General features: G+C 48.5%; 1 protein-coding gene across 24 annotated transcripts in view; it reads right to left on the bottom strand.

Moving 5' to 3' along the window:
* The window catches only part of DYSF (dysferlin), a 226,677-nt gene that overhangs the window by 153,693 nt on the left and 46,947 nt on the right, over positions 1-26,037 (bottom strand). For 14 of the 24 annotated variants that reach the window (XR_009248507.1, XM_058683740.1, XM_058683732.1 and 11 more), the window contains exons 4-12: positions 23,102-23,207; positions 12,016-12,130; positions 10,694-10,786; positions 10,122-10,333; positions 7,947-8,075; positions 7,432-7,494; positions 6,633-6,683; positions 5,071-5,101; positions 4,367-4,482 (exon numbers count right to left, since the gene is read on the bottom strand). Coding sequence is in view for 23 of the 24 variants with exons in the window: in XM_058683740.1 (XP_058539723.1) it covers positions 4,367-4,482; positions 5,071-5,101; positions 6,633-6,683; positions 7,432-7,494; positions 7,947-8,075; positions 10,122-10,333; positions 10,694-10,786; positions 12,016-12,130; positions 23,102-23,207 (916 nt within the window). In the remaining variant the exon portion in view is untranslated. The remainder of the gene's footprint in view (positions 1-4,366; positions 4,483-5,070; positions 5,102-6,632; positions 6,684-7,431; positions 7,495-7,946; positions 8,076-10,121; positions 10,334-10,693; positions 10,787-12,015; positions 12,131-23,101; positions 23,208-26,037) is intronic. The other 10 variants (XM_058683746.1, XM_058683742.1, XM_058683744.1 and 7 more) reach the window with 1 other exon arrangement.

The following is a 26,037-nucleotide window of genomic DNA, read 5'->3' on the forward strand; positions in this document are numbered from 1 at the left end:
GAAATGAAATCAGGCCTCTGGCTTTTGGGGGAACTGAGTAGATGACAGCCATTTCCTAAGATGTCACCTCACACAGGATGGGAGCAGTTGTGAGGAGTGTGCAGCAGATAATCCTGGGTTTTTATATGTTAAGTTAGAGGGGCCTCAGGGACATGTTAATGCGGCTTTCTTACAAAGCAACTGAAACTGGGGTGCCTGGGTGGCTCAGTCAGTTAAGCATCTGACTCTTGATTTTGGCTCAGGTCATGATCTCACGGTTCATGAGAAAGAGCCCTGCGTTGGGCTCTGCACTGTCAGTGCTTAGGATTCTCTCTCTCCCTCTCTCTCCTCCTCCCCTGCTCGTGCTCACTCTCGCCCTCTCTCAAAATAAACAAATAAACTTAAAAAAAAAAAAAGCAACTGAAACCGAGTGTCTGAAGTTCGGAAGATCCAAGCTGGAGATGAGCAACTTAAGAGTCTCAGGTGGAAAGAGATGGGCTCCTGGAAAGTGAGAGTCAAAGAGACAGCGAAGAGGCAGGCAAAGGAATTTTACTGAGCCACTGAATTTGAAGGATCCATATTTTTATAAACTTTTTTAATGTTTATTTTCGAGAGAGAGAGCGCAAGCAGGGGAGGGGCAGAAAGAGAGGGAGACACAGAATCGGAAGCAGGCTCTGGGCTCTGAAATGTCAGCACAGAGCCCCACATAGGGCTCGAAACCAGGAACCATGGAATCATGACCTGAGCCGAAGCCAGACATTTAACTGACCGAGCTACTCAGGCGCCCCAAAGATCCATATTTTTAAAGCCGGGGGTGGGAGGGTGGAAAGCATCAGGAGAATCACCGATGCTAAAGCAGAAGAGAGAGAAGGAGAAGGAGAGGAGAAGAGATTCTAAGCCATGGGCTCTAGAATCAAACTCTGTGGAGGAACAGAGAGGATTAATAGCAGAGAAGAGCCCCTGGAGGTTAGCAACAGTGACCCTCCAGCACGTGGTTTCAGGGAAAGAAGGTGGCAGGAATCCTAGTGAGGAGGAGGAGGAATGAGCAGTTGGGAGAGGAGCAGAGAACAACAACACAGAGTACTCCCTGAAGAAGTTGGCGATTCCTGGAAGCGAGCTGCAAGCAGTTTGGAGAAGAGGGATGGGGAGCAATGAGTGAAAGTGAGGGTGTTCGAAGGTAGGGACATCTTGGGCCTGGTACAGACCAAAGGGCAGAAGAGGAGACACCAGGAGGAGCACGTAGAACATGATGGCGGAGGACTCGAGAACATGGCAAAGGAGGTGGGAAGATGGGGAAGGGAGGGAAGACAAATGAAGTCAGGAATGAGGAACCAGGGAGCTTCCAGGAGCTCACATCCTTCACCGCTGTGCAACCCTGCCTCTCCAAGGAGGCGGAGGTTGGGGCTTAGGAAAGACAGCAAAGTTTGGAAACAGCCACTGTGGAGAATGGAATGAGTAAAGAACACCCAAGTAAAAGAAGAGGCTGGTAGCCCCCAGGTTCATCTAGCCAGCACCTCCAGGTGACCTCTGTCACCCAAACTGACCAAGGAGTGGTACAGACAATAGGGGATGGTGGAGTCATGAGGTGCGGCAGAACCCCCTATTGTGGGGCCAGTAAGCACATGGTGAGAACTGTGATGGGGGTGGGTGGGGTCCGTCCAGCCTGGAGGAGGGGAAAGCATGGCAGGAGGACACTGATGGACTGGGAAATCCGAGAGGAGTCAGGGGGGGCTGTAATGCCGGGGAGGAAGGACTGTCATTCAGCAGGGGTGAGGGAGGAAAAAGGCAGAAAGAGAGCAGCGGAGAGAGGGATTTCGGAGCTCAGGGTCTTAAAGGAAATGAAATCAGATATTGGTGGCTCATCAGCGAGGACACGTCACATCTCGGGACAACGGCAAAGATGAGAATCCGCAAGCAGAGATGTCCCTGGACCAGCTCTGTCTGTGCCAGGGGTGAGTAACAGCCCAGAAGAGGGGGAATCAATCAGCAAGGCAGCGTTTGAAGGAGGAGGCAGCACTGAAGTTGGGAAAGCTGCTGGCCGGGAGGCTGCAGTGGGAAGTGAAAGGTGGCTGTTCCTGACATTCCAGAACCCATGGAGAGTCGGAGCAGAAAGTGGGGGCTTCTGTCTGAGTTTCAAAAGAAGTGGCTTCATCAGGAAAGAGCAAGGTTACAATTAATAGGAAGAGGAGGAAGAAATGTTTTAGAAAAGGGTAACAGGCTCAGAGATGCCACGAGAAGAGCAAGATTGTACAATGTCTGGAGAGAGGTGCTACAGAAGGACAGGGCTGGACTGTGGGGTGAGAGGCAGGGACAGGTGCCTTTGGGAGGGCGGAGCTTGTCCATCTGAGCACCATCAGCCCCCTGCACGGCACAGAACCCTGGGTTCTCCATCCCCTAACCCTCCCCACTGTGGTTTCCTGAGCCTCTGTCATCAGCCAACCCCTATTCCTGATGTCCTCGTGGAACCTGCCCTCCGCCTCCATGATTAGTGGCTTTCCCTGGGCGACTCCACCTCCCACCGCTCTTGTCCCTAGAGATCCGCTTTCCCCACTCTCGCCTCTCCCTCTCCTGGCTGTCACAGGCTGGGAAGAGAAGTCCACACCTTGCACGTGCACCCACCATCACTCCACCTTCTCTTTTATCTGCCAGTCCACACCACCGCATGTGCCCCTCTCTCCCCTGGTTCCCACGGTACCGGCCACCAAGCTGAGGACGCGTGGTCACCTTTCCTTGATGACTCTAGTCCCTGCCACATCTCTTGCCTATATGCCTTCCAATTCTCCCAGCAGATAACCAACATCCATGTGGACAAGTCAGTCACCAGCACAGCTCCCTTCCTCCACCAGCAGCACCTTTAATCTCCCCTCCCCTTCAGCTGCTGGAGGCATGGCCATATCTCAACTTCCAGCCACTCAGGGCCCTTCTTCTAGCAAAACTGTGGCCACTGAAACCTTTCTCTGAAGACAGCTTTCAACCCGTCTGCCTCCTCCAAACTCTCAGTCACAGTGTGAGGCAACCAATGCAGCCTGGCACACTGCAGGTGCTCAAAAATTGTGCGTTCCCTTCTCTCTGCCCGCCCCCCTCATCAGCTCTAAGCCTTGCACCCCTGCATCCTCCCTGCCCGGCACCACCAGCCATGTTCCGATGCCCTGGCTCCCTCGGCCCAGTGCTTCCACTGCTCCTGCCTTGCCCACGCCATCTACCTTCCTCCCTCCTGCTTCCAGGCCACTGACTATTATGGGGCCCCACCACAAAGCTGCCAACTCGGAGTGGGCGCTCTTGTGTCTGCTCAGAAACCCTTCTGTTTACCTGGAATTAACCCCTCATTCCTCTCCCACAACTACTGCAAACTTTCTCTCTTCTGGCCAAACATGCAAAGATGCTGTTACCTCCCCAATTCCGCATGCCTCTCTTGTTCTTCCCACTCTCAACCTGTAACTTGACTTACTGGCGTGTAAAGAGGATAATAGTATATGCTCAGCCGATAAAATTCAAGGTGGAGTAGATAGAGAGAATGATCTCACTTTTGCAAAAAAAGAAAACTATACAACAGATGGGTGGTTGCCAGGGGGGCGGGGAACTGGACGAAGCGCGTCAAATGGTACAACCTTGCATTTATCAAGATAAGTAAGTCACAAGGATGTAATGCACAGCATGGAGACTCTAGTTAATAATACTCTATTGTATATTTGAAAGTTACTGAGAGAATAGATCTTAAAATTTCTCATCATAAGAAAAAATATTTTTGTAACTATGTAAGGTGATGGGTGTTAACTTACTTATCATGATAATCAGTTCACAATGTATACAAATAATAAATTTTTATGTCATATGCCTGAAACAAATACAATGTTACGTCAATACCTCAATTTTTTAAAGTAATAAAAAAATAGAAAAATACACATGTAGATCCTTCTGGAAGGATATGCAACAAGATGTGAATCACAGCTGTCTCTGAGGGGTAGAATTACGAGTGATTCATTTTTGTTTATACTTCTCCACATGTTCTACAGTTCTCATAATTACCATGCATTCTTTCAAATCAGAAAAACCAGGCACCTGGGTGGCTCAGTCGGTGAAGCGTCCGACCTCCACTCAGGTCATGATCTTGAGGTTCACGAGTTTGAGTCTTGCATCAGGCTCTGCACTGGGATTCTCTCCCACTCCCCCTCTCTCTCCGCCCCTTCCCCACTTGCACTCTCTTTCTCTCCCTCTCTCTCATCCCTTCTCTAGTTGCACACACACACTCTCTTTCTCTCTCAAAAGAAATAAACTTTAATAAAGTAAATAAATAAATCAGAAACATCAAGTTGTGTTTCTGTTTGTTTGTTTGGTGCCTCTCCTGCCAGATGAGGGGCTGTGAGGACAACCCAGGCAACGTACTCACCGGCGCTTCGTCTCCGGGGCCCAGTACACAAAGGCTGGCTTTCAGGTAACCTCTGGCCCCAGCAGAGAAATCATCAGGGTCCGAGAGTAGCAGCCACTTCCTGAGATAGGCGTGTCCTAAGAGAGATGACGTCTGTTGGTGACGGCAGAATTAGAAGGGTCCAAGTCTGCAACCACATCTGGGAGCCCAGGGCCGACTACATTTGGGGGAGAGGAGGGATTTATTCACGCAGACCTAGGGGCCACACGTCGAACGTTCATGTGGGTCCAAGTCAGAAATGTCAACAGAAACAACTGTAAGAGGCTACCAAAGCCAGATCCCCGGACATTTGCCTCCCTCTCAGGAAGTGACCAGACCAGAACAGAAAGCAGGGTGTGGAGAAATACTAGACTTGTTATCAAAATGGCCCACCCCTGTCGAAGGTGACACCAGCAACCCTTGCTTGGGGGCTTCCAGATTTAGCATCCCTGACTGGGCCAACGGAGACCCACATGGGGGCTTTTATCTCCCTGAGGGCCTGTTTTACTTGGATGATGGAAGCCTGACTTCTCTCCATTCCTGCAGCTGTCATCTCCAGGATCAGAGTCTACATCTAGATTCTAAAACCCCGAAGGAAGAAAAGTGATTGTCCCAACTGGCTGTCCCCAACAGCCTCCAAAACCAAAATGCAAGGATATGGCCAAGGTGATGAGGATACGACTCACGGGGCTCTCTGTAGATGGTACCCACATCCATCTGAAATCAAACCAAGAAACACAAATCAAACTCTTGCCTCTGGAGCGTTAAATGAAGTATGGTGCATTATGCCATCACATTAAAAATCATGCTTTGAAAATCGGCGACATGGGGAAATGGTCATAAGCTGACATTACGTGGTGAAAAAAAGCAGAATACATTTTGATCAAAGCTTGGTAAAGCGTATCTATGCATAGGAGAAAGAGCAAAAGAAACACAGCAAAATGGTAACTGTGCTCTCTGAGTGGTAGCTTCAGGTGGTAGATTGATTTTACTTTTTTATTTTGTCTTTCTTATATTTTATAATTTTTTTTTTAAAAGTTCATAGATCAGCAGGACACTGATGGCTGGGGAGGCTATGCCTGGGGGCAGCCAGAGGTATGAGAACTCTGTCCTTTCCACTCAATTTTGCTATGAACCTAAAACTGCCCTAAAAAAAATTTTTTTTATCATGGATTACTTTTATAATTAGAAAAAAGAAAATAATTTTTTTACTTTAACCTCCGGGTTCTCAGAACAAGAATATACTTCAAAGATTAGAGACTCAATACATAAAACCCCATTTATTACAGAAGGACTCAGGATAGATCCCAGTCTTTTAAAACTGCCTCTCCAGGAAAACTGACTTAGTTTTCTATCTTGTGATTACTTCCCAGAGAAGAAGCCATATTTTACTTGGATAGCATGGAGAGGTTAAAATAAGCCTGTACCCCTGCCTTCCATTTGATAAATGCCTGAAGATTCAAAACTGCGAAAATCAGTAAGGACCCATCAAAACGCCATTCGCGAAGGTCTTCATTGCTAGTTGCTTTTGCTTTATGAGACCTGCTGATGCCTTCCTGCGAGCTGAATCATACTGTCAGTTCTTGGTTCTCTGCAGTGCACTCTTGGCTTCTGCGTGATCTGGAGCAAACGGAGGGACAGGCTCCCCCCTCTCCCGTGTCGCACCCTGATCCCCTGGACTCCACATCTGGACCCAACTCCAAACCCAGAGCGAGGGCCAGGTCAGAATTAGGAGGGCCGCCTAACAGCCAATTCCATGCTGTCTTCCCAGATGTAAGGACCAATACGAATCAGAAGAAGCTGAATTCCCCCTGTTGGACGTAAGGGAAGAGATTTCCCTCTCTTCCCTTTTTATCAGGACATTAGAACATCATTTTGTTTTGTTTTTTTAACTATATTGGGGCAACCTGGGTGGCTCAGTCAGTAAAGTACCCGACTTTGGCTCAGGTCATGATCTCGCAGCTCATGAGTTCGAGCCCCGCATCGGGCTCTGTGCTGACGGCTCAGAGCCTAGAGCCTGCTTCAGATTCTGTGTCTCCCTCTCTCTCTGCCTCTCCCCGGCTCATGCTCTGTCTCTCTCTTCTTCAAAAATAAATAAATATTTTTTTAAAAATGTTAACTATATTTCTCCAACACAGACCAATAGGAACAGGACCCCTAAAGCACAAGCCTCTCCACATTATGTACAGAGTTTCTACTAACATGAATTAGCAAGAACTAACCAATTTCAAGGAAAATAAATAATTACCCGGAATTCCCCAATGAGAGCATCTGTCCTGAGAGAACGGGAGTCTACCACCTGGGGGGAAAGATAAATTAAAACTCTCACTTACAAGTAAATGTTGGCCCAGGAAGGACCAACACAACATCTCTTCCCTCCCAAGCAGTTAACAGCCAACACTTAGGTAGCACTTGCTCTGTTCCAGAGATTGTTCTGAGAGATGTTTAACACTCACATGAACCCCATGAGTAGGGAGTATTATTGCCCCCTTTTGACAAACGAAAAAACAGAGGCACAGAGACATTATAGGACTTGTACAGAAGCACACAACCCCGAAACACACAGGCAGAACCAGAATACAGACAGTTTGGCTCCCGAGCCCACACATTCAGCAACTAAACTACACTGCCTTCCAGAAGAAAGACCAAAAAAAAAAAAAAAAAAAAAAAAGCTAAGACCCAAAAAAGAAAATCCTGGCCAGAAGCAGGCACATGGACAAACAAAATAAAATGAAAATAAGTGTCCACTGCAGGAATGATTTCAGGGCTCTGGCCTACAGCATCTGGGGGGGTTCCTGAGCAGTGGGGGTTCCCCACCCCACTGCTGCCTCCATCTGAGCTACCGAAGGCATTTCTGTGACCGGCAGAACTTGATGGTCTTGAACATCACCCATCCCCTGGGCTTCATGGCTTCTTTCTTGAAAATGTTAACACTCACGCCGACAGGCATACACGCCCACGCACGCTGAAACGCACATGTGCACACATGCACAGGGACATGTATGTGAGTGTACATGTAACAGAGAACACTGTTGCCTGAGACATACCGTGATGAAGATGGGCTCGTCAAACAGCTCCGAGGGAGAGTCAAACACATTGAAGAAAAGAGTCTGTGGTCCAGGGCGAAAGGGAAACAAACGAGTAGCTGCTGACCACAGGGCTAGACAGAGAGGGGTTCTCCACCACCCCTTGGACCACCACCCACAGCCTTGACGTCTGGTCCATACGGAAGTGTGGACTGAGCTCATCCCAGCAACGAGCTCTGGGGATTGACAAGTTCTGGGGTATTCCACCCCTGACCTCACGGAGGCTGTCATCTCAGGGACAGGGCGGGTGGCTAGCCCTACAGCATGACAGAGATGTGGAGCATCGAGAGCCCAGTGCAGGAATAAGAGCTACAACCCTCCCTCCAGGTCCACAGATAACCTACTCAGAACCCAGCACATCTCTCCACACAAAGTTAGCGCCATATACAAAAACAACTGGTTGCCAGGTATCTGCTGTGCGCTCCCAGTTCAGAAGGGCCACCAAGGTCCTAGCCCTGATAACCAGTGCCTCCCACCTCGTTGAAGAGTGGGCTGTTTCCCTTTTGGATCCGTGTCCTCTTGGTCTGCCCGGCAGCAGTGACCTTGACCACAGGCTTGATGTTCACCCCTGGCAGCTGGCGCCCCTCGATCACTTGCACCCTGATCTGAAAGCCAGGAGAAAGTAGGGGCAGCAGGAAGGGGGAAAGCAGTCAGGCCCCAAAGGAGTCAGAAATCACTGCTGGCTTCTCAGAGGGGTGTGAAGAAGGAATTAGGGGGAACCTGGGTGACTCGGTCGGTTCAGCTTCTGGCTCTTGCTTTTAGCTCAGGTCACGGTCTTGTGGCTGGTGGGATTAGCCAGTGCAAAGCCTGCTTGGGATATTCTCTCTCCCTCTCTTTCTGTCCCTCCCCCACTCACAATCTCTCCCTCTCTCTCTCTCTCTCTCCCTCTCTGTCTCCTCTCTCACTCAAAATAAAGAGATAAATTTTAATAAATAAATAAATAAGAATTAGGAAGAGCATTATAAGAACAATCGTATTTTCCTACCAAGGTCCCTTGTATCTATCAAATCCTATAGTTCCACACACGGGCTGCCAGGATGCCCCAGGGAACCTCCCAGAATTAAATTCCAGGGCTGGGCCAAGGACCCAGACCCCAGATCATTTCATGCCGCCATTGGCACAAGCCCTCCCGCAGACACCTCGACACCAGCACATCCGAGTGGTTTGAACATTCTTCACTGACAATTCCCTCAGAGGCCAAGCTTACATAGTGGAGTAACCCCACTGCATCCTTTATAGGATGCAATGCTTTCTCACGTTCTGAGAAATAATTTAATTTCTCCACTGAACTTTGAGTAATATAAGGTTTCAGGAATATCTGTGCTTCCACATTTAGGCAAGATATTTTAAAACATGAACTTTTAAAATATTAGAACAATTTTCAAGGAAAAATAAGATGTTTACTGGTTTTAAGTTTTAGGCAGCAGTTACTTATTGACAGATCAATCAATACTTTCTTTTTAAAAGCCATACTATAAGGGTGCCTGGGTGGATTAGTCCATTAAGCATCTGACTTCGGCTCAGATCATGATCTCAAGTTGGTGCGTTCGAGCCCCACATTGGGCTCTGTGCTGACAGCTTGGAGCCTGGAGCCTACTTCAGATTCTGTGTCTTCCCCTCTCTCTCTGCCCCTCCCCTGCTCTCTCTCTCTCTCTCTCTCTCTCTCTCAAAAATAAACATTTAAAAAAAGTTAAAAAGCCATACTATAGAAGAATATATTATTAATAACAGTGGAAACGTAGAACCATGATTTTTATTCTCTTCATTTTCCTGTATTTTCTAAATTTTCTACAAAAAAAACATACATCAATTTTCTAGAAAGAAAAAAATAGCAGTAGGTACATGTCTTGGGAATAATAATAATGTTAGAATTTTGTCTCTCAGGCATAGATAGTGGTTACAGCCAGGACTTTCACCTAAATTACCACGATTTAGAACTAATATATTATTACAATTTGTTGCACTTAGTAAAGAGCTAAGTTTCCTGTTTTTAATTTGAAAAGTAATTCTAAGACTTAGTTCAATGTCACTAAATGTCACTATATCAAAATGGAAACATTTGTAGAAAAGAAAAAGCATAAGCAAAGGACCAAAATTAAAATGCAAATAAAATGGGATGAACTTGGGGATTAAAATATGTCAAAGGATTAATATTAACAGTTTTATTGTGTGAAGAGCTTGAACAAATTCAGATTCCACATGACTTTTCTGAAGAATCCATGGCTCTAAGGAAGGGAATGGATCGAGAGAGAAAAGAAGAGAGCTAGACAGAGCTTCCTAGGTTTGGGGATCTTGTTAAAATGCAGATTCTGATTCAGCAGGGGCTGGGGGGGGGGGGGGGGTCTGCATTTCTAACCAGCTCCCAGGTGTTGCTCGCGCTGCTGGTCCAAGGACCATACCCTGAGTAGCAAAAGCTAGCTAGTTGGAAATCACAGAACAAATGTAAAGATACGCTACATCTCTGCAGTGACCCTCCTGCCTCATTTTTTTAAAGAGCAAAACCAGGGCTGTGTTCTGAAGCTCCAGCACATGAACTGCTCATTCAGCGTCTCTCAGGGGCCCGGGGAACCACAGACTCCCGCCTAGCAGAGCCCTTAGGACCCTACCCAGCCTGGACAGAGGAGGCTGTGGTGGGACAGTCAGCCCATTACCTGGAAGTCCTGTGGTTTGTCTGACAGCAGCTTTCTGGACGTGGGAGCACTTCTCTTCCTTTTGATCCCCGGGTGGTAGGGGGGTGGATGGGAAGGCGGCTTCCTCGGGGTGGCGGGAGCCCCAGGGCCTGGGGCCCCACTCTGATCCACTAATGGCTCTGCCTCATCTCCTGTGAGCCCCTGGTCTTCAGTGTCCTCCTCTCCTCCTGTGTCTGGGAGGAGAGGGTGATAAGAAGGGCTGGTCCCTCTGGCCCTGGGCTTGGGACGCCCCCTGGCCAATGGAGGAGCCAAAGGGCATGGGCGCTGAGACCCACCACCCACCTCCCCTCCCCATCAGTGAGCCAGGATGGATGAGGGAGAAAGAAGAGGAGCTTCCAATAGCTGAAACTTGAGGGGAGTCAGTCCAGTTAGTCAACAGGGAGGAAACAGAATGGCCCTAGCCCTCCCCACCATGTCCTGAAGGATCAGCCCCTCTGGCCAGCTCGTCCCACTCTCCAGAGCTGACAGATGGCGGCAATGAGACAGTTATGGGTGGTAGGATCAGGATCAGGATAGCCTGGCCCGTGTCTCACCCGTGGGGGCCAGCCACTTCTTTCCAGAGTATCTTGTGTCCACGGTGCTGTCACTGAGCAGGGACCAAGTCTCAGCCCGGCTCTGTCCCCCACCTGGCACGCGGGCAGGGCACAGCCCCAGGAGGGGAGGAGGGAGCTGGGTGAGGGCAGCCAACCTAGGGCACCCCCATCCAAACCTGTTCTCCCTGCCTGCCTGAGCCTGGCACAATAGCTCAGAAACAGTTCCCATGCCTGTTGGGGACTGTCCCTTCTCACTACCTTCCAGGCAGGACTAGGAATATGTCACCTTTGGGAGTTTTCCCTGAGTGGCCCGAACCTAACTCTGTCAGATCCATCTCCAAGGCGGTCCCAGAACACTCGGGACCCTTCACTCTCCCTACTCTCTGTGCCCCAGAGCACCCCTTCTTTCTGCCCACCGCCTACCCTCCCTGGCAGCCTATGCCCCAGTCCAGATTGACCTCCCTATCCCCAAGCTCCAACACTGTGGCTGGGCAGGACAGGCTAGGGCACACCCCCACCAGGCGCCGCTCAGGTTTTAATGTGGTGCCTCTCTCTAGCTCCCTGCACCATGAGAGAAACTGTAGGCTCTTTCCCATGACCATGTCCCCACCTGGAACTTCTGTGGAGCTTCCTGCACATTCAAGCAGGCTGGGCCACATGGAGGCCTTACCAGCCCCACACCGGCAAGCCAACCACCCTGGGCTGAATCCTCCCTTGACCGAGCCAGCAGAAGCAGGTGAAGAGAACTGAGGCAACCCTGCAACTTGCTAACTCAGTCTGCTCATTTCGCAAGTGATAAACTGTAGGCCCAGAGAGGGAGAGTGGCCAGCCCAAAGTCACACAGCTACTTGGCGCCAAAGGCAAGAAAGGAACTCATGTACCCTGAATTTGGCCCAGGGCTCTTTCAAGGAAAACCCAGCTCTTTTGTCACATGCCATCACCAGAGGCCTATTAAGTGCCAGACCCAGGCAGCATTCACTGCTGGGGAGCGGGCGGGGCCTCTGGTATCATCTGGGACTGACCCCATCCTAGCACAGGCATGCCTTCTGAAGCCCCCACTCTGAACAGTACAGAGCACCAGCCCAGACATGGCCCCTCCCCAAGAGGGCTCCCTCACGCTAATCCTAGTGGCACTTTTTCTGCACGGCGGAAGGCAGGTCTCACTCCCCACCCACTGGTGTCTTCTCGCCTCTGGACTGGGCAGCCTCCAACCTGGGGAAGGCGGCAGAGGCTGCCTGAAGCCTCACTATCCCCCCCACCCCCAGGCTTAAGCACTGCTACTGGGCTTCTTCCCAGGGGCCCTGCCAGGGTGGGCTCCTCACCAGCCAGCATATCCAGGTCCGGCAGAGTCGGGGAGGGTTCCAGAGACGCAGACGGTGGGAACAGGGGCACAGCTCCTGGGAGTGGCGTGTAGGACACCTGCAAGACCAGCGAGGCCTGGAAGAGACGGGAGTGGAAGGGCAGCAGGTCAGTACATTGGCCTTGGACCACCACCTCCAGCATCCTTCCTATTCCTTTTACCCCTCCACCTAGGAAAAAGGCTCTAACAGGGGTCAGTTTGCAGGAAGCTGTGGCAAAGCCTCCCCCAGGGGCCCATCAGCATGGTCAAGTGGTCAAAAGCACAGAATCTGGAATCAGGTCCTACCACTCAGAAGCTGTGCGGACTTGGTCAAGATCTGTAACCTCACCATGCCTCACCTTCCTCATCTGTAAAATGATAGTACTAACAGCAATACTACCTTCCTTGTAGGGTCACGTGGGGATTAAGTTAGCCGATAAAGCACATCATAAGCTTCTATAAACGAATCCACAATTCAACCTCTCCTGCAGGATTGGTCTTTCTTTTTTCTTTTAATGTTTATGTTTTTATTTTGAGAGAGAAAGAGAGGCCGTGTGCACGCAAGCAGGGGAGGGGCCGAGAGAGAGGGAGAGAGAGAATCCCAAGCAGGCTGTGGGCTGTCAGCACAGAGTCCGAAGCAGGGCTCAATCCCATGAACTGTGAAATCATGACCTGAGCTGAAATCAAGAGTCAGACGCTTAACGCACTGAGCCACCCAGCCACCCCTCCTGCAGGATTTTTTAATCTCTCAGCCTAAGGCTATCTACAGGAAAAAGCCCCCTTGGCCACTCTGCTTAGCTGAGCCTACCCCCCCCCCCCCCACTGTTTCTCCACAGGCGGCTCTGGCAGCAGCAAACTCTGAGAGGGTCTTGGGGTGCTGCTCATCTTTCTGAGCCCTCTTTCCTCCCAGGTGCACCCCTGTCCCCCACCTCAACCCCAGCTATTCCAGCTCTGACCAGCCAAGAGGAGAGGGACTACTCACCATACTCTCATGGACCAGGAAAGCCTGCCCTGTTTTTTACCCCATGGAACAACTCCCCAAGACCTCGCACTATTCAAACAGCCCCAGAACCTGAAAAAAGGTACAGCCTCAGTAGACTCTCCAGCCTTACAGCTCCTAGGCCAGTGGGGGCCTGGCCCAGCCTTCCCTGGTATGATAGGTTCAGCAAGCCTCCTGGGGCAGCCTTTTTATTGATCAAAATAATAAATGCTCTATTTAAGAAAGTTTAGGGAATACAAAAGCCTTAAAGAAAAAAAAATAATGCAAGGGAAAACAAATTGCCGTTAAGTCCACCTTTATTCACATTTTGATACAATTCTCTTCATCTTTTTAAACAAATAGTGTATAGCCCTGTTGTATATAAAAATGCTTTGGGAAAAAAAAATGCTTTGGGGATGTCTGGGTGGCTCAGTTGGTTAAGTGTCCAACTCTTTTTTTCAGCTCTTGATTTCAGCTCAGGCTATGATCCCAGCGTCATGGGATCGAGCCCTGAGTTGGGTTCCATGCTGAGCGTGGAGCCTGCTTAAGATTCTTTCTCTCTCTCTCTTTCTCTCTCTCTCTGCCTCTGCCCCTCTCCCTTGCTTGCTCACTCCCTCTCTCTCTCTCTCTCTCAAATAAAAAAAAAAAATTTAGGGGCTCCTGGGTGGCTCAGTCGGTTGAGCATCCGACTTCAGTTCAGGTCATGATCCTGAGGTTTGTGGGTTCGGGCCCCATGTCAGCCTCTGTGCTGACAGCTCAGAGCCTGGAGCCTGCTTCAGATTCTGTGTCTCCTTTTCTCTCTGCCCTCCCCACTCGCACTTTGTCTGTGTCTGTGTCTCTCAAAAATAAATAAACATTAAAAAAAATTTTAATAAAAAAAATTTAAACGCTTTTCTTTTATTATGTTAGACAGTAAGCATTTCCCAGGTTTTGACAAACCCCTTTTTTTTTATGTTTATTTTTGAGAGAGAGGGAGAGACAGAGCATGAGTGGGAAAGGGACAGAGAGAGAGGGAGACACAGAATTCAAAGCAGGCTCCAGGCTCTGAGATGTCAGCACAGAGCCTGATGTGGGGCTCGAACTCACAAACCGTGAGATCGTGACCTGAGCCGAAGTCAGACGCTTAATCGACTGAGCCACCCAGGCGCCCCTTGACAAATCCGTTATAAACATAATTGTTAATAATGCATCATATCCTCTGAACAGCTCAGCATAATTCACTAGACATCTTTACTGATTCCAGAAACTCCTGGCGGGGGAATCCTGAGACAGAAAGGGCTGAAGGTCCTTCATTTCTCCAGGTCTGGGGCTTGAATCTCCCAGACTGGGGCCTTGGCAGGGGCAGCCAGGCTGAGGGAGGGCAGGACCAGTGGAAGGGTGGGGCTCTGAACACCAAGGAAGGAAGCCAGCGTAGCCCAGCATCCCAGGAGACCCAGGGCAAGGCCAGGGAAGGCAATGAGACCCTTCATGTGCTGAAACCAAGGGACTGCCCTCACGGCGGTCCAGGCTTGTGAAACACCACCAGGTGTCGCCACTTGAGCAGGTAGCGAGCCGTGTGCCCTAAGCTCCGGCAACCCAGAGGAAAGAAGAGCTTCTGGAGCCCCACCTCGGTGCCCAGACCCACTCACAGCCACCCCAGAACTCTTGGAGATTTCAGTCAGCATCTCAGGGGTGGACCTGGGCATCTGTATTTTTAACAACCTGGGGCTTTCCCCCACTTCATCAAAAGGCAACTTGGGCTTTTTGGAAAAATAACTAATTCTAGTAATAGGCCAGGGAAAGTAGATGACCCTGGAAACTTTTTGTGCCAGAAAACAAGGAAATACTCAAAGAATGATAGAAACATGTCAAAAGGACACAGAACTCTAGCTTCATGGACTCCCACTGGCCAAATCTGGGACAATTTAAATATGAAAATAAATATAGTAACAGATTAAACCATTGAATAAAATAGGAATAGGTTAATCTACACAGAAATAGACAGAAGAAAGCTTTTCCTTACAGTGAAATACAAACTGATGTATGCAGACAAAAATAATTGATTTAGAATATCACCATTTGGCAACCATCCAAGCAATAATTAATCCAACCAAGGAAATAACAATGGATGTGAAAACTGCCGGGTAAAAATCGGATAAGGATCAGAGTATTTAGAGTCACAAGGTACCCATTCCCCCCCCTGCCCCCCCACAATTCCTACCTATGAGAAAAGGGAATGGATTGGTGATTAATGGAGAAAGCCAGTAAATGTGATGTTAATCAAATGATCAAAGTTAAAAGCGCAGTAATGGGGATACAACGAGGGCAGCAGAGCATCATAGTATTCTCTTCCTGCCAAAGACGCTCAACCTAAATCAAATCACGAGAAAACATCAGACAGACCCACACTGGGAGACGTTGTACAGGATAACCGACCTGTATTCCTAAAAGCATCAAGGTCACAGGTTGTAGAAGTCGAAGAAAGACTGAAGAATTCTCCCAAATGGAAGAAGAATAAAGACAAAACAACTAACACAACATATAATCCTTAAGTGGATCTTTTCGTTACAAAGCACTGTTGAAAACACATGAACTCGAATGCAGGTCTGTGGCAGTGCTGTTATCAACATTAATTTCTTCAGTTTCTGCAGACTGTGGGTTCTGTAGGAAAAGTCCTTAATCAGAGAAAATACACACTAAATTCAGGGTGACAGGCCAGGAGGTTGGAGACTTAGTCTCAAAGGTTTAGAATAATATACACTTTGTATTATTCTTGCAACCTTTCTCGAAAACTTAAATTATTTTAAAATAAAAGGTTAGGGGTGACTGGCCCCTCGTGCACTCTCTCTGTCTCTCAAAATAAAAAATAAAAACTTTTTTAAAAAATAGTAAACTAAAACAAAAGGTTAAAAACCTGAGAAACGTGCTTCTGCTATAACCATAGGAATCTCATTCAGAGAGACAAATAAGCCCCCTACCCATTCATGCTGAATCCCACTTTAGGACCAGCCACAGGCCAAGTGCAAAATGAAAATATGGTCCCTTGTTTTTTGTTTTTTATTGTATTTATTTATTTTTTGAGAGAGAGAGAGAGAGAGAGCGAGAGCAAGGGAGCGGCAGAGAGAAAGGGAGAGCATCTCAAACAGGCTCAACACCATCAGCACAGAGCCCGACACAGGGCTCAAACTTACAGACCGTAACATCATGACCCAAGCCGAAATCAAGAGTCAGATGCTTAACCGATTGAGCCACCCAGGCACCCCAAGTATGGTCCCTTGTTAAAAATTTATTAGGAATTTCAAGATGGCAACAGCAGAGATTTAAAGCAAGTGCAGGGCCTAACTGCTCATGAGGCTGGCCCGGTGTGGGGTGATGGCTTGGCTCAGCCTGCGTTGGGCAGTTTTCTGAAAGGTAGAGGGCATCCTACCTGACGTATCTGGCCTGACCCATTCATTCATTACTCTGCTTAATCATCCCCTGCATAAATATATAGGGAGCACCCGCTAAGGGCCAAGCACTTCAAGATACTAGACTACTTCCACGAACAAAGCAAAGGCTCTTGCCTCCATGGATGGAGCTGACATCTTGGCAGAGGAGACAGACATTACATAGTCAGTGAAATAGATGTGTAAATTATAAAGTATGTTGGAAAGAAAAGGAAACCAGAGCGAGCAGGATCGGGGGAGCAGGAGGAGCTGCAGGTCGCAGTATTAAATCTACCCCGCTGTGGTGAAGAGAGAGGAGCAAAACCTTGGAAGGGGCACAGCTTGGCTGCCTTTCAGCCCCAGCTCTACTAATACTTGGTGACTCGGGTCCCCCGGCCCTAGGAGCAGATCCCCTTGGAGAACACCCCTTCTTACGTCTCAAACCCTGCCCCCCTTACCAGGCCCTCCCTGCACCCTTGGAGACTTTGCACACCATCTCTGGGTCAGAGAGGAGGTGGACCCGCAAGAGCATAGCTGCTGCTCTCCATGACCTGGGTGCCAACACCTTAGCAAGGGGGCAGCCCTGCAGGAGAAGCAGGAAGGAGCAGCAGCCCCGAAATTTGAAGACCATCCAGGCAGCATCAGGCACCTCCACATTGAGAGCCCCACACCAACCTCCGGAAGAAGTGGCAACGTCCTGGTGGATGAATGAGATTTCAGTCACTCATTCAGGCACTTGAATGAGACTTCCAGCACAGAACCAGCTCCATCTTTTATTTACCCATCAAGGAACTACAGGGGCATCCCTGGCAGCTTCAGATGACCTGGAGCCCAGGACCTAGAACAGACTCTGGGGAACCACAGCTGCAGGACCACAGGTGATTAATACTGGAGGCCTTTAGCTCTACTGGGGATCCACAGGGGCATGTCTATGGATTCCACCCATGGTCAGGACCTCCCACCTTCACCATGATGTCATACCTCATTGCCTGTCCCCTTCTGCAGACGTAACCAGAGCTGAGATTTTCCTCCTGTAGGATGTATATGAGCTCTGCGCTCTCGCAAACCAAATGACCTTGGCCTAGAATCCTTCTGGGGCTGTCCACATCAAGGTACCCCACCTGATAGCCCTGTTCAAGCCTCCGGCCCTGGACCGTCGCAAGACCGTCATCCCGTCACAAGACCATTATCAGCCAGTCATGTGTCCACCAGAACATGCTGCCCTGGAGGAGCAGCTAACCTCAGTCACCCATGTCTGCCATGTTGGGGTCCACGGTCAATAATATCACAGAACTCTAGAGGGTCCTGTCTGGTCACCAGGCTAGGAGGGCCTAGGAAACCAAAGACAAAGGCAGAGGACAACCTCATCGGATCCTCCTCCAGGTTATGCGGCCCAGCTCTGGGGTCCTTCGCCCACCCCACCATGCTTAGTCCATTGCTTACCGCCTGCTTCCTAAGCCCCGGCTCTCTTCACACTGATTAGCGCGACCAAACCCTAGACCAGCCCACTCCCACCTCCCCCGACACACACTGCATGAGTGGATAGGAAATCCCCATATGTGTCACGGTCTTATTTATTACCTTTCCCTGAGAAAACACCTAAGAAGCTGGGGGTGGGGTGGGGTGGGGGGGTAAGATGTGGCCGTGACTGAGGCAGGAATGGTTGGCAGCATCTTCAAACTGCTTAAAAGAAACTCAGGGACCCACCAGAGCTGTGCATCCACTCGCCACCAGTTCCTGCTCCCAACACACACAGTGCCCTCCTGGCTCCCAACCCACCACACCACTGGGGTTCATGTTTCCTTGTCACCCAGCAGGTTTCATTTTCGGATCTGCCTCTGGTTGTGAAGACCGAAGCCTGGAAGGCTCAGTCGGTTAAGCATCAGACTCTTGGTTTCGCTCAGGTCATGATCTCGTGGTTCGTGAGTTCAAGCCCCACATCAGGCTCTGTGCTGATGGTGTGGAGCCTGCTTGGGATTCTGTCTCTCTCCCTCTCTCTCTCTGCCCCTCGTTCTCTCTCTCTCTCTCAAAATAAATACATAAACTTAAAAAAAAAAAAGACTGAGGTAATACCGACGGTTTTCATGCTGTGTCCACACGCTCATTAGCAAGTTGCTCTCAAAGGAAATTTGTGAGTATGTTGCTTCTTTCTTCCCTGTGTGTCCAGAACCACCATAGGCCTGGAGGCTCCCCCAGGACAGCGATAGTGTTTTCCCCTTCAGTCTAGAACCTGTCTGAGGACAGATTTGGTATCTTCTCATGGCACACAGTGCAGTGTGCCACATCTGAAGGGATTTGGGTAAATGTAGTCTATAGGCCAGCTGCAGCAGGATTTCACAACCTGTCCCAGCCTTCCTCCTCCTCTCAGTCTTTCCAAGGTTTTCCAAGGATCCCGCACCCTGTCTTCACTCCTATGACTCCCTCAGCAGGTTGCTTTGACAATCTGAGCTAAACTCAATTGGGTACGCCTGACATGCTCTGCCCATTAGGCCCAGCCCAGAAATCTGCCTCAGTAAATAGCCAGTAGAATCCTGAGCTTCTGACAGGGCTCCCTGTCCCTTCTGAGTACAACCTCAGTTCTCTGTGCCTCCCGCTCCATTTGCAACCATCCCCAGGTCCCAAAGTGGGAAGCCCCAGCTCAGATGGTCTTGGGGCCTGGGGCCCCTGCCTGGGCTGCTCTGTGACTTAGCACTATCACAGGCACTAGAAAATGGACTCGGATAGTCTCCACTGGCCAGAGCTGCCTCCTGGCCCCACCTCCCCTAGCCTGTGCTCAAGTGGGGGCTAAACAATGCAGGGCTTAGACCTCCTCTCCCATCCATCACCTTCTGGCTTTCACACCCCGCTCTTGAAGACATGGTCTATGAAGAATTGGCAATCTCTGCAGTCAGACAGGAGTCCCAACCCAGAAAGGAGAAGGCAGCAGGTTCCCAGCTGGTGAGCATGAAGCACAAACAGAGTGCGGAAACAAAGAACCAGAGGAGAAGAGGTGAGACATCCAGGGATGGTCGCCAACCTGGCTCAGCCCCATGGACAGGGTCCAGGTATGAAAAGCTGTGTCTCAGGGGCTGGATGGGCCTCTGAGCCTGGAGAGGCACAAGTGTAGGAGAACTTTCAGGAAACACCAGTCATAGATGCACAGAGAGCAAGAGTGGAGAGGTGTTTTAGCACATCCAGGAAGCTAAAAACCCTGGTTGGAGGTACCAGGGGCTGTGATTTAATGATTTAAAAGAAATACACATTTGGTCATTCAGGTGACCAAAATATACTTCTCAGATATATTTGGTCTTCATCCACAGTTCCTGAAAACACTTCAGAGCCATAAAGATAAAATGGATGTCTTATTAATGAAGGTGATTTTTGGACCCCACTCATGGGTGGGAGCTGGTTGCCAGGAGGACCAACCATGTGATTAGAGAGTTGGAACTTTCAGTCCCATCCCTCCCAACCTCTGGGAAGGGAAGAGGAGTTGGCAATTGAATCAGTCAATGGCCAATGACTTAGTCAATCATGATAACAATGAAGCCTCCATTAAAAACTCAAGTTTTTTGGTCTCTTTTTTCAGAGAGATCCTATGTTTAGGGAACCAGAATGCTTCCATATGCCACTGAACAGGGCCCCATGCTCCACAAGGACAGAAAGTTCCTTTGTTCAGGACCTCGCCCTGTGTATCTCTTTATCTAGCTATTGATTCATATCCTTTATCAAATCTTTTAATAAACTGGTAAATGTTAGTAAGTGTTTTTCTGAGTTCTGTAAGCTGCTCTAGCAAATTAATCAAACCTAAGGAGAAGGTCACTGGAACTTCCAATCTGTAGCTTGTTGGTCAGAAGCACAGGAGACAGCCTGGGGCTTGTGACTGGCATCTAAAGTAGAAGGTGGAGGCACACTTGTAGGACTGAATCCTTAATTTGTGGAATCTGATACTGTCTCTGGGTAGATGGTATCAGAATTGAGTTGATGTTGGGGGGGGGGGCACCCCCTGTTGAGATTGGGTCTAAAAGAACTTTTAGAGGAACTCTAAAAGAGGGGCTCAATACACAACAAAGTGCAGCCCAGCCCTGAGGTTTGTTGGAGAAGCTCCAAGCAGATCCTTGACTCAAAGTATCTCCTTCACCAGCTGCGTACAGTTCATCCATTAGTGCTCTACACCTGTAGAGAAAGCCGTGGTCCTCTTCAGAATCCAGAAGTGCTTGGAGTCCTTCTTGTCTATGTGGATGTGATACTGTGATTTCTAATTACAAATATATGTGTGTATATATGTATATGTGGTCATTGTCCCTGATTCTGGCACAGAGGTCCTTTTGGGAACTCCTTGGCATTTCCTAAGTGATAAGAACCATAAATGTGTCTTTTGTTGTGCTAATGGAAATCACCTAAGGATTGGATCTGGTTGCTATTGGAGCCAACCTTGCAATTAGAAGGTTGTAGAACTTTCAGCCCCACCACCTCCACGGCTGGTGAATGAGTTCAGTTGCCAATGAAGTCTCCATAAAAACCCAAAGGACAGGGATTGGAGAGCTTCCAGGTTGGATAATAACCAGTAATCTAGTAAATAAAATATTTCTCTGAGTTCTGTAAGCCACTCTACCAAATTAATCAAACCCAAGGAGGGGGTCATAAGAACATTCCACCTAGAGACTGGACTTGAGATTGGCATCGGAAGGGGAAGGGAAGGTCTTGCAGGACTAAGCCCTTAACCCAGTGCTGTCTCTGGATAGACAGTGTCAGAACTGAGCTGAATTGTAGGACACCCAGCTGGTGTCAGAGAATTGCTTAGTGGTATGGGGGGAAAACCCACATACACACATTGGAAATTGGTGCTAGAACCCTTAGATTGCACGACTAGGCTGGAGAATTCAGATGGAGGACAAGGGGGATCAAGAGGTGATGGAGACAGGCTCAGTGATATTGAAGATTATCAGAGGACACGCCCACCAGTTGACGCATGAGCTAAACCTAGACAATTAGAGGCTCCTCACCCCCTCTACCATCCTTGGAATGTAAGTTCTGCTTGCCGTCCTTGCTCCCAAAGACTGCTGCAGGCATAGTCTTGAGCTAGTGACATGGCATTGAGACTATCTGGATGGTATCCATGACTGCACCCAGTTAAGATCTCTATACAAACTTTTTTTTCAACGTTTTTTATTTATTTTTGGGACAGAGAGAGAGACAGAGCATGAACGGGGGAGGGGCAGAGAGAGAGGGAGACACAGAATCGGAACCAGGCTCCAGGCTCCGAGCCGTCAGCCCAGAGCCCGACGCGGGGCTCGAACTCACGGACCGCGAGATCGTGACCTGGCTGAAGTCGGACGCTTAACCGACTGCGCCACCCAGGCGCCCCTCTATACAAACTTTTGAGATTTGGTGGATGGGTGCAGATATCTACTTATCTTGCTGTTGCCCCAGACAAGCCTCATAGGTAAGTTCCCTGCTTACTAAACCGGCTGCCTACAAGTCTGGAGTGCCCTGCCTCTTTCTTTGCTCTCTCCCTGCCTTCCTTGAAAGGGAGCTGGTTTCAGATTTCACCTGGAAAGCTAAACCCAAACGTTCTGCCCATAAGCACTATCTGAGAAAGGGATGGATTCTCCTGGGAAGTAACATCTCTCATCAGGGAAGCATCCAGCCAACATTGGCCTAAGTAAGATGCCTCGGGAAGAAATTCCAGCATCAGAAGCGCAGTGGACCAGGAATCCATTCAAGTCTCTTCTACTCCTGAGAGTTTAAAAGATGTGCCACCCTGTAATTTGCCCCTATTTGGACACGGATTCACTATGTGACTTCAATCAGTCACTCTCTTTCCCCAGCTCTCAGCACCCAGTAGTATTTCCAATCAGAGTTCTGCCCAGATTGGCCACTTCCTGACTCACCAAGCCAGCCAAGAGCCACCCCCCCCCCCTTCACACACACACACAAGGTAGCCCCACTGTGTCTAAGAGAACTCAGCCCAGAATCCCCAGGGCCTCACTGGGAGGAAGTATTTCCAAACGGATAGTCCCCCAGTGCATCCTGGGAGGTGGAGCTGACCCAGAGGGAAGGTCAGGAATTCTACTGACCAGGAAGAAAGAACCCTGCAGCATATATTTAGCTCCCTAAAAATAACGGGAAGCCAGAGATGAGAGCTGGAAATTGTCTGCTAGGACTGGGAAAGCACTGGAAAGGCTGGGGGAGGGGCAGGAAGGACAATGGAGGAAAGGAAGAGGGTCTGACAGGTCCCGGTGGGCAGGGGAGGGAAATGTCTGTCCCCCTTCCCTTGTGATCTGTGACCCAGATGACTCAGATATTCCAGATCCAGAGATGGGGGCTGGGTGGTGAGGGAGGGCTGCCAAGGAGATTGGGGGAGCCATAACCAAGGCTGCCCAGGAAGCTTGGGGAGACATTAGGTTTCTAGTGGAAAACCAGTCCCAGGAGGTGACTGTGCCTCCCTCCAGAGCAGGAGGGGACCCAGGGAACAGGCAAAGCTGGTGTGAGACAAGGCTGACTTGAGCCCAGCAGGTGGGGCCAGGATTCCCTCCCGTCCCCTTCCCACCTCTTCCATGCCAGTTCCTTTCCCCAGCACTCTAAGCTCTAGCTAGGGAGGGCCTGGCCTGGTTGCTGGTAGCTGGACTATGAAACACCACTTGGCTCAGAAAGGCAAGTCCTCAGACCAGACACTAGCCTGATGCAAAGACCCAGTGCGCACTTACCCCCGTGGGCTGCTTCTTGGTGTCCAGCAGGGGAGCATTGAAGCTCGCAGACAGACTGGGGGTGGCAAGGACCTCCCGGAGTGGGATGTTGGCTTCCCCCAAGAACCTAAATGGAGAGAAAAGTAGAATGTAAAGAATTAGCCTAATGTGCCTGACTCTTCTCCCAACAGACCACCCCCACCCCCACCCCCACCCCTGACCCTACCACTTTACCCCACAAACAAACACCCTGCAGGCAAAGCTGATCTGCCTAGAACAACACAGTTCCTTAGGACCCCTTAATGCTCCCTAGCACCCTGCCCCCAGCCACCCCATGTACCATCCAAGGAGGGCCAGGCCCGTCTCCCTGCACACAGATGAGAGACACCTTCTCCCAAGGTCAACTTTGACCCCTTTCTGCCTCTCCCCAGAGGCCTCGCCGCATCACCCCTGTCTGCCTGGACACTCCCATATAAGGGCTGTCTTGCCCATCACACCTCAACAATCCACCAGACCCGTGTCTCCTGAAAGCCATCACACCCGCGTTGCTCTGAAGGTGCAGTAGCCCCTCTAACCTCCATCTACACTGGCCATCTATATCACTTTCCCAGGCCTCGGCCAGCAATGATCATAAATGAAAAACAGTCTTTCCTGTCTTCAGAGACAGGGAGAAAAGCAAATTGGGGCAGGGTGGACATGTCCCACTCCCAAGAGAGGCCCAGCACTGTCACACCACATACACCTAAGGCAGCACCTCTGACTGAGGGGTGGGAGTCCCATAAATGTATGGGCTCTTGGAAAGAGTAGATGATTGAGTGACAATCAGTTAAGGGATCCTTCAAAGAGTGCCAAGGAAAATGTGTGTGTTCCCTAAGCCAAGAAATGGGCAAACTGCATTCTGCATCTCTGTAGCGGTGGCCGGAAATCAGGAACAGCAAGTGGCCCATGTCTATCAGAACTGTCGCCTGATGTCGCATCAGACTTCTGTGTGCTTCCTGCATATTGCTGTCAGGGTGTGAACAACGAAAAGCCACAGGAGTGCTCTCATCATTTGCTTCTTAATTTTTTTTTCCCTGATGAATAAACAGCACACCTAGTATTTGGGGCCTTCCTTCTTTTCTAATGTCTGTAACAACTGATTAGAATATAGGTTTTTATGAATACAGGTTTTATGAAGCTTTATTGAAATAAAATTTCTATCTTGACCTAAATAGATGATTTTTAAAACTGGTTGCTCACACAGGAAGCCATCAAAATCCTAAAGGAGAACACAGGCAGCAACCTCTTTGACTTTGGCCACAGCAACTTCTTACTAGACACGTCTCCAAAGGCAAGGGAAACAAGAGCAAACATGAACTATTGGGACTTCAAGATAAAAAGCTTCTGCACAGCAAGGGAAATAATCAACAAAACTAAAAGGCAGCCTATGGAATGAGAGAAGATATTTGCAAACAACATATCTGATAAAGGGTTAGTATCCAAAATCTATAAAGAACTTACCAAACTCAACACCCAAAATACAAATAACCCAGTTAGGAAATGGGCAGAAGATATGAATAAACATTTTCCCAAAGAAGACATCCAGATGGCTAACAGACACATGAAAAGATGCTCAGCATCACTCAGCATCAGGGAAACACAAATCAAAACCACGATGAGATGCCACCTCACACCTGTCAGAATGGCTAAAATTAACAACATGAGAAACATCAAATGCTGGCAAAGACGCAGAGAAAGGGGAACCCTCTTGCACTGCTGGTGGGAATGCAAACCGGTGTAGCCACTCTCAAGAACAGTATGGAGGCTCCTATGATCCAGTAGAACTACCCTATGATCCAGTAATTGCACTATTAGGTATCTACCCATAATACAGATTTACCCAAAAATACAGATTCAAAGAGGTGCATACACCCCAACATTTATAGCAGCATTATCAACAATAGCCAAACTATGGAGAGAGCCCAAATGTCCATCCACTGTTGAATGGACAAAGAAGATGTGATATATATATTACATAATATATATTATATACATCACATACATATACTATATATATAATATATTATATATATATACACACATACATATATATACATATATATAATGGAATATTACTCAGCCATCAAAAATCATGAAATTTTGCCATTTGCAATGACAAAAGGAGCTAGAATGTGTTATGCTAAGCAAAATAAAGTCAATCAGAGAAAACAAATACCATATGATTTCACTCATATGTGGAATTTAAGAAACAAAGCAGATGCACATATGGGAAAGGGGGCTATGGGAAAGAAAAGAGAGGGAAACAAACCACTAGAGACTCTTAACGATAGAGAACAAATTGAGGGGTGATGGAGGGAGGCGGATGAGAGATGGGCTAGATGGGTGATGGGTACTAAGAAGGGCACTTGTGATGAGCACTGGGTGTTGTATGTAAGTGACGAATCGCTGAATTCTACTGCTGAAACCAATATTCCACTGTATATTAACTAACTAAAATTTAAATTTACAAAATAAAATATTCATAAAAAGACAAAAAACTGCTCACAATGAGATACTACCTCACATTCATTAGGATGGCCACTGTTGGAAAAAAAAAGCAAACAACAAAGGTAGGTGAGGATGCGGAGAAACTGGAATCCTTGTGCCTTGTTGGTGGGAATGAAAAAAAGGGAAAGGAAAAATGGATCAAACCACAGAATCCAGCAAGTCCATTTCTGGGTTATCTATTCAAAGAATTGAAATCAGGAAGTCAAAGAGATATTTGTATACCCATGTTCATAACAGCATTATTCACAATCGCCAAAAAATGAAAGCAACCCAAGTATCTATCAACAGATAAATAAACAGATGAATGAATAAATAAAATGCAATAAAAATTAAAATAAAATTAATTAATTAAAAGCATGCATACAATGAAATATTATTAAGCCTTAAAAAAGGAAAGGAATTCTGGGGGC

The sequence above is a fragment of the Neofelis nebulosa genome, chromosome 9 (genome assembly GCF_028018385.1).
Source record: "Neofelis nebulosa isolate mNeoNeb1 chromosome 9, mNeoNeb1.pri, whole genome shotgun sequence".
Taxonomy (NCBI): domain Eukaryota; kingdom Metazoa; phylum Chordata; class Mammalia; order Carnivora; family Felidae; genus Neofelis; species Neofelis nebulosa.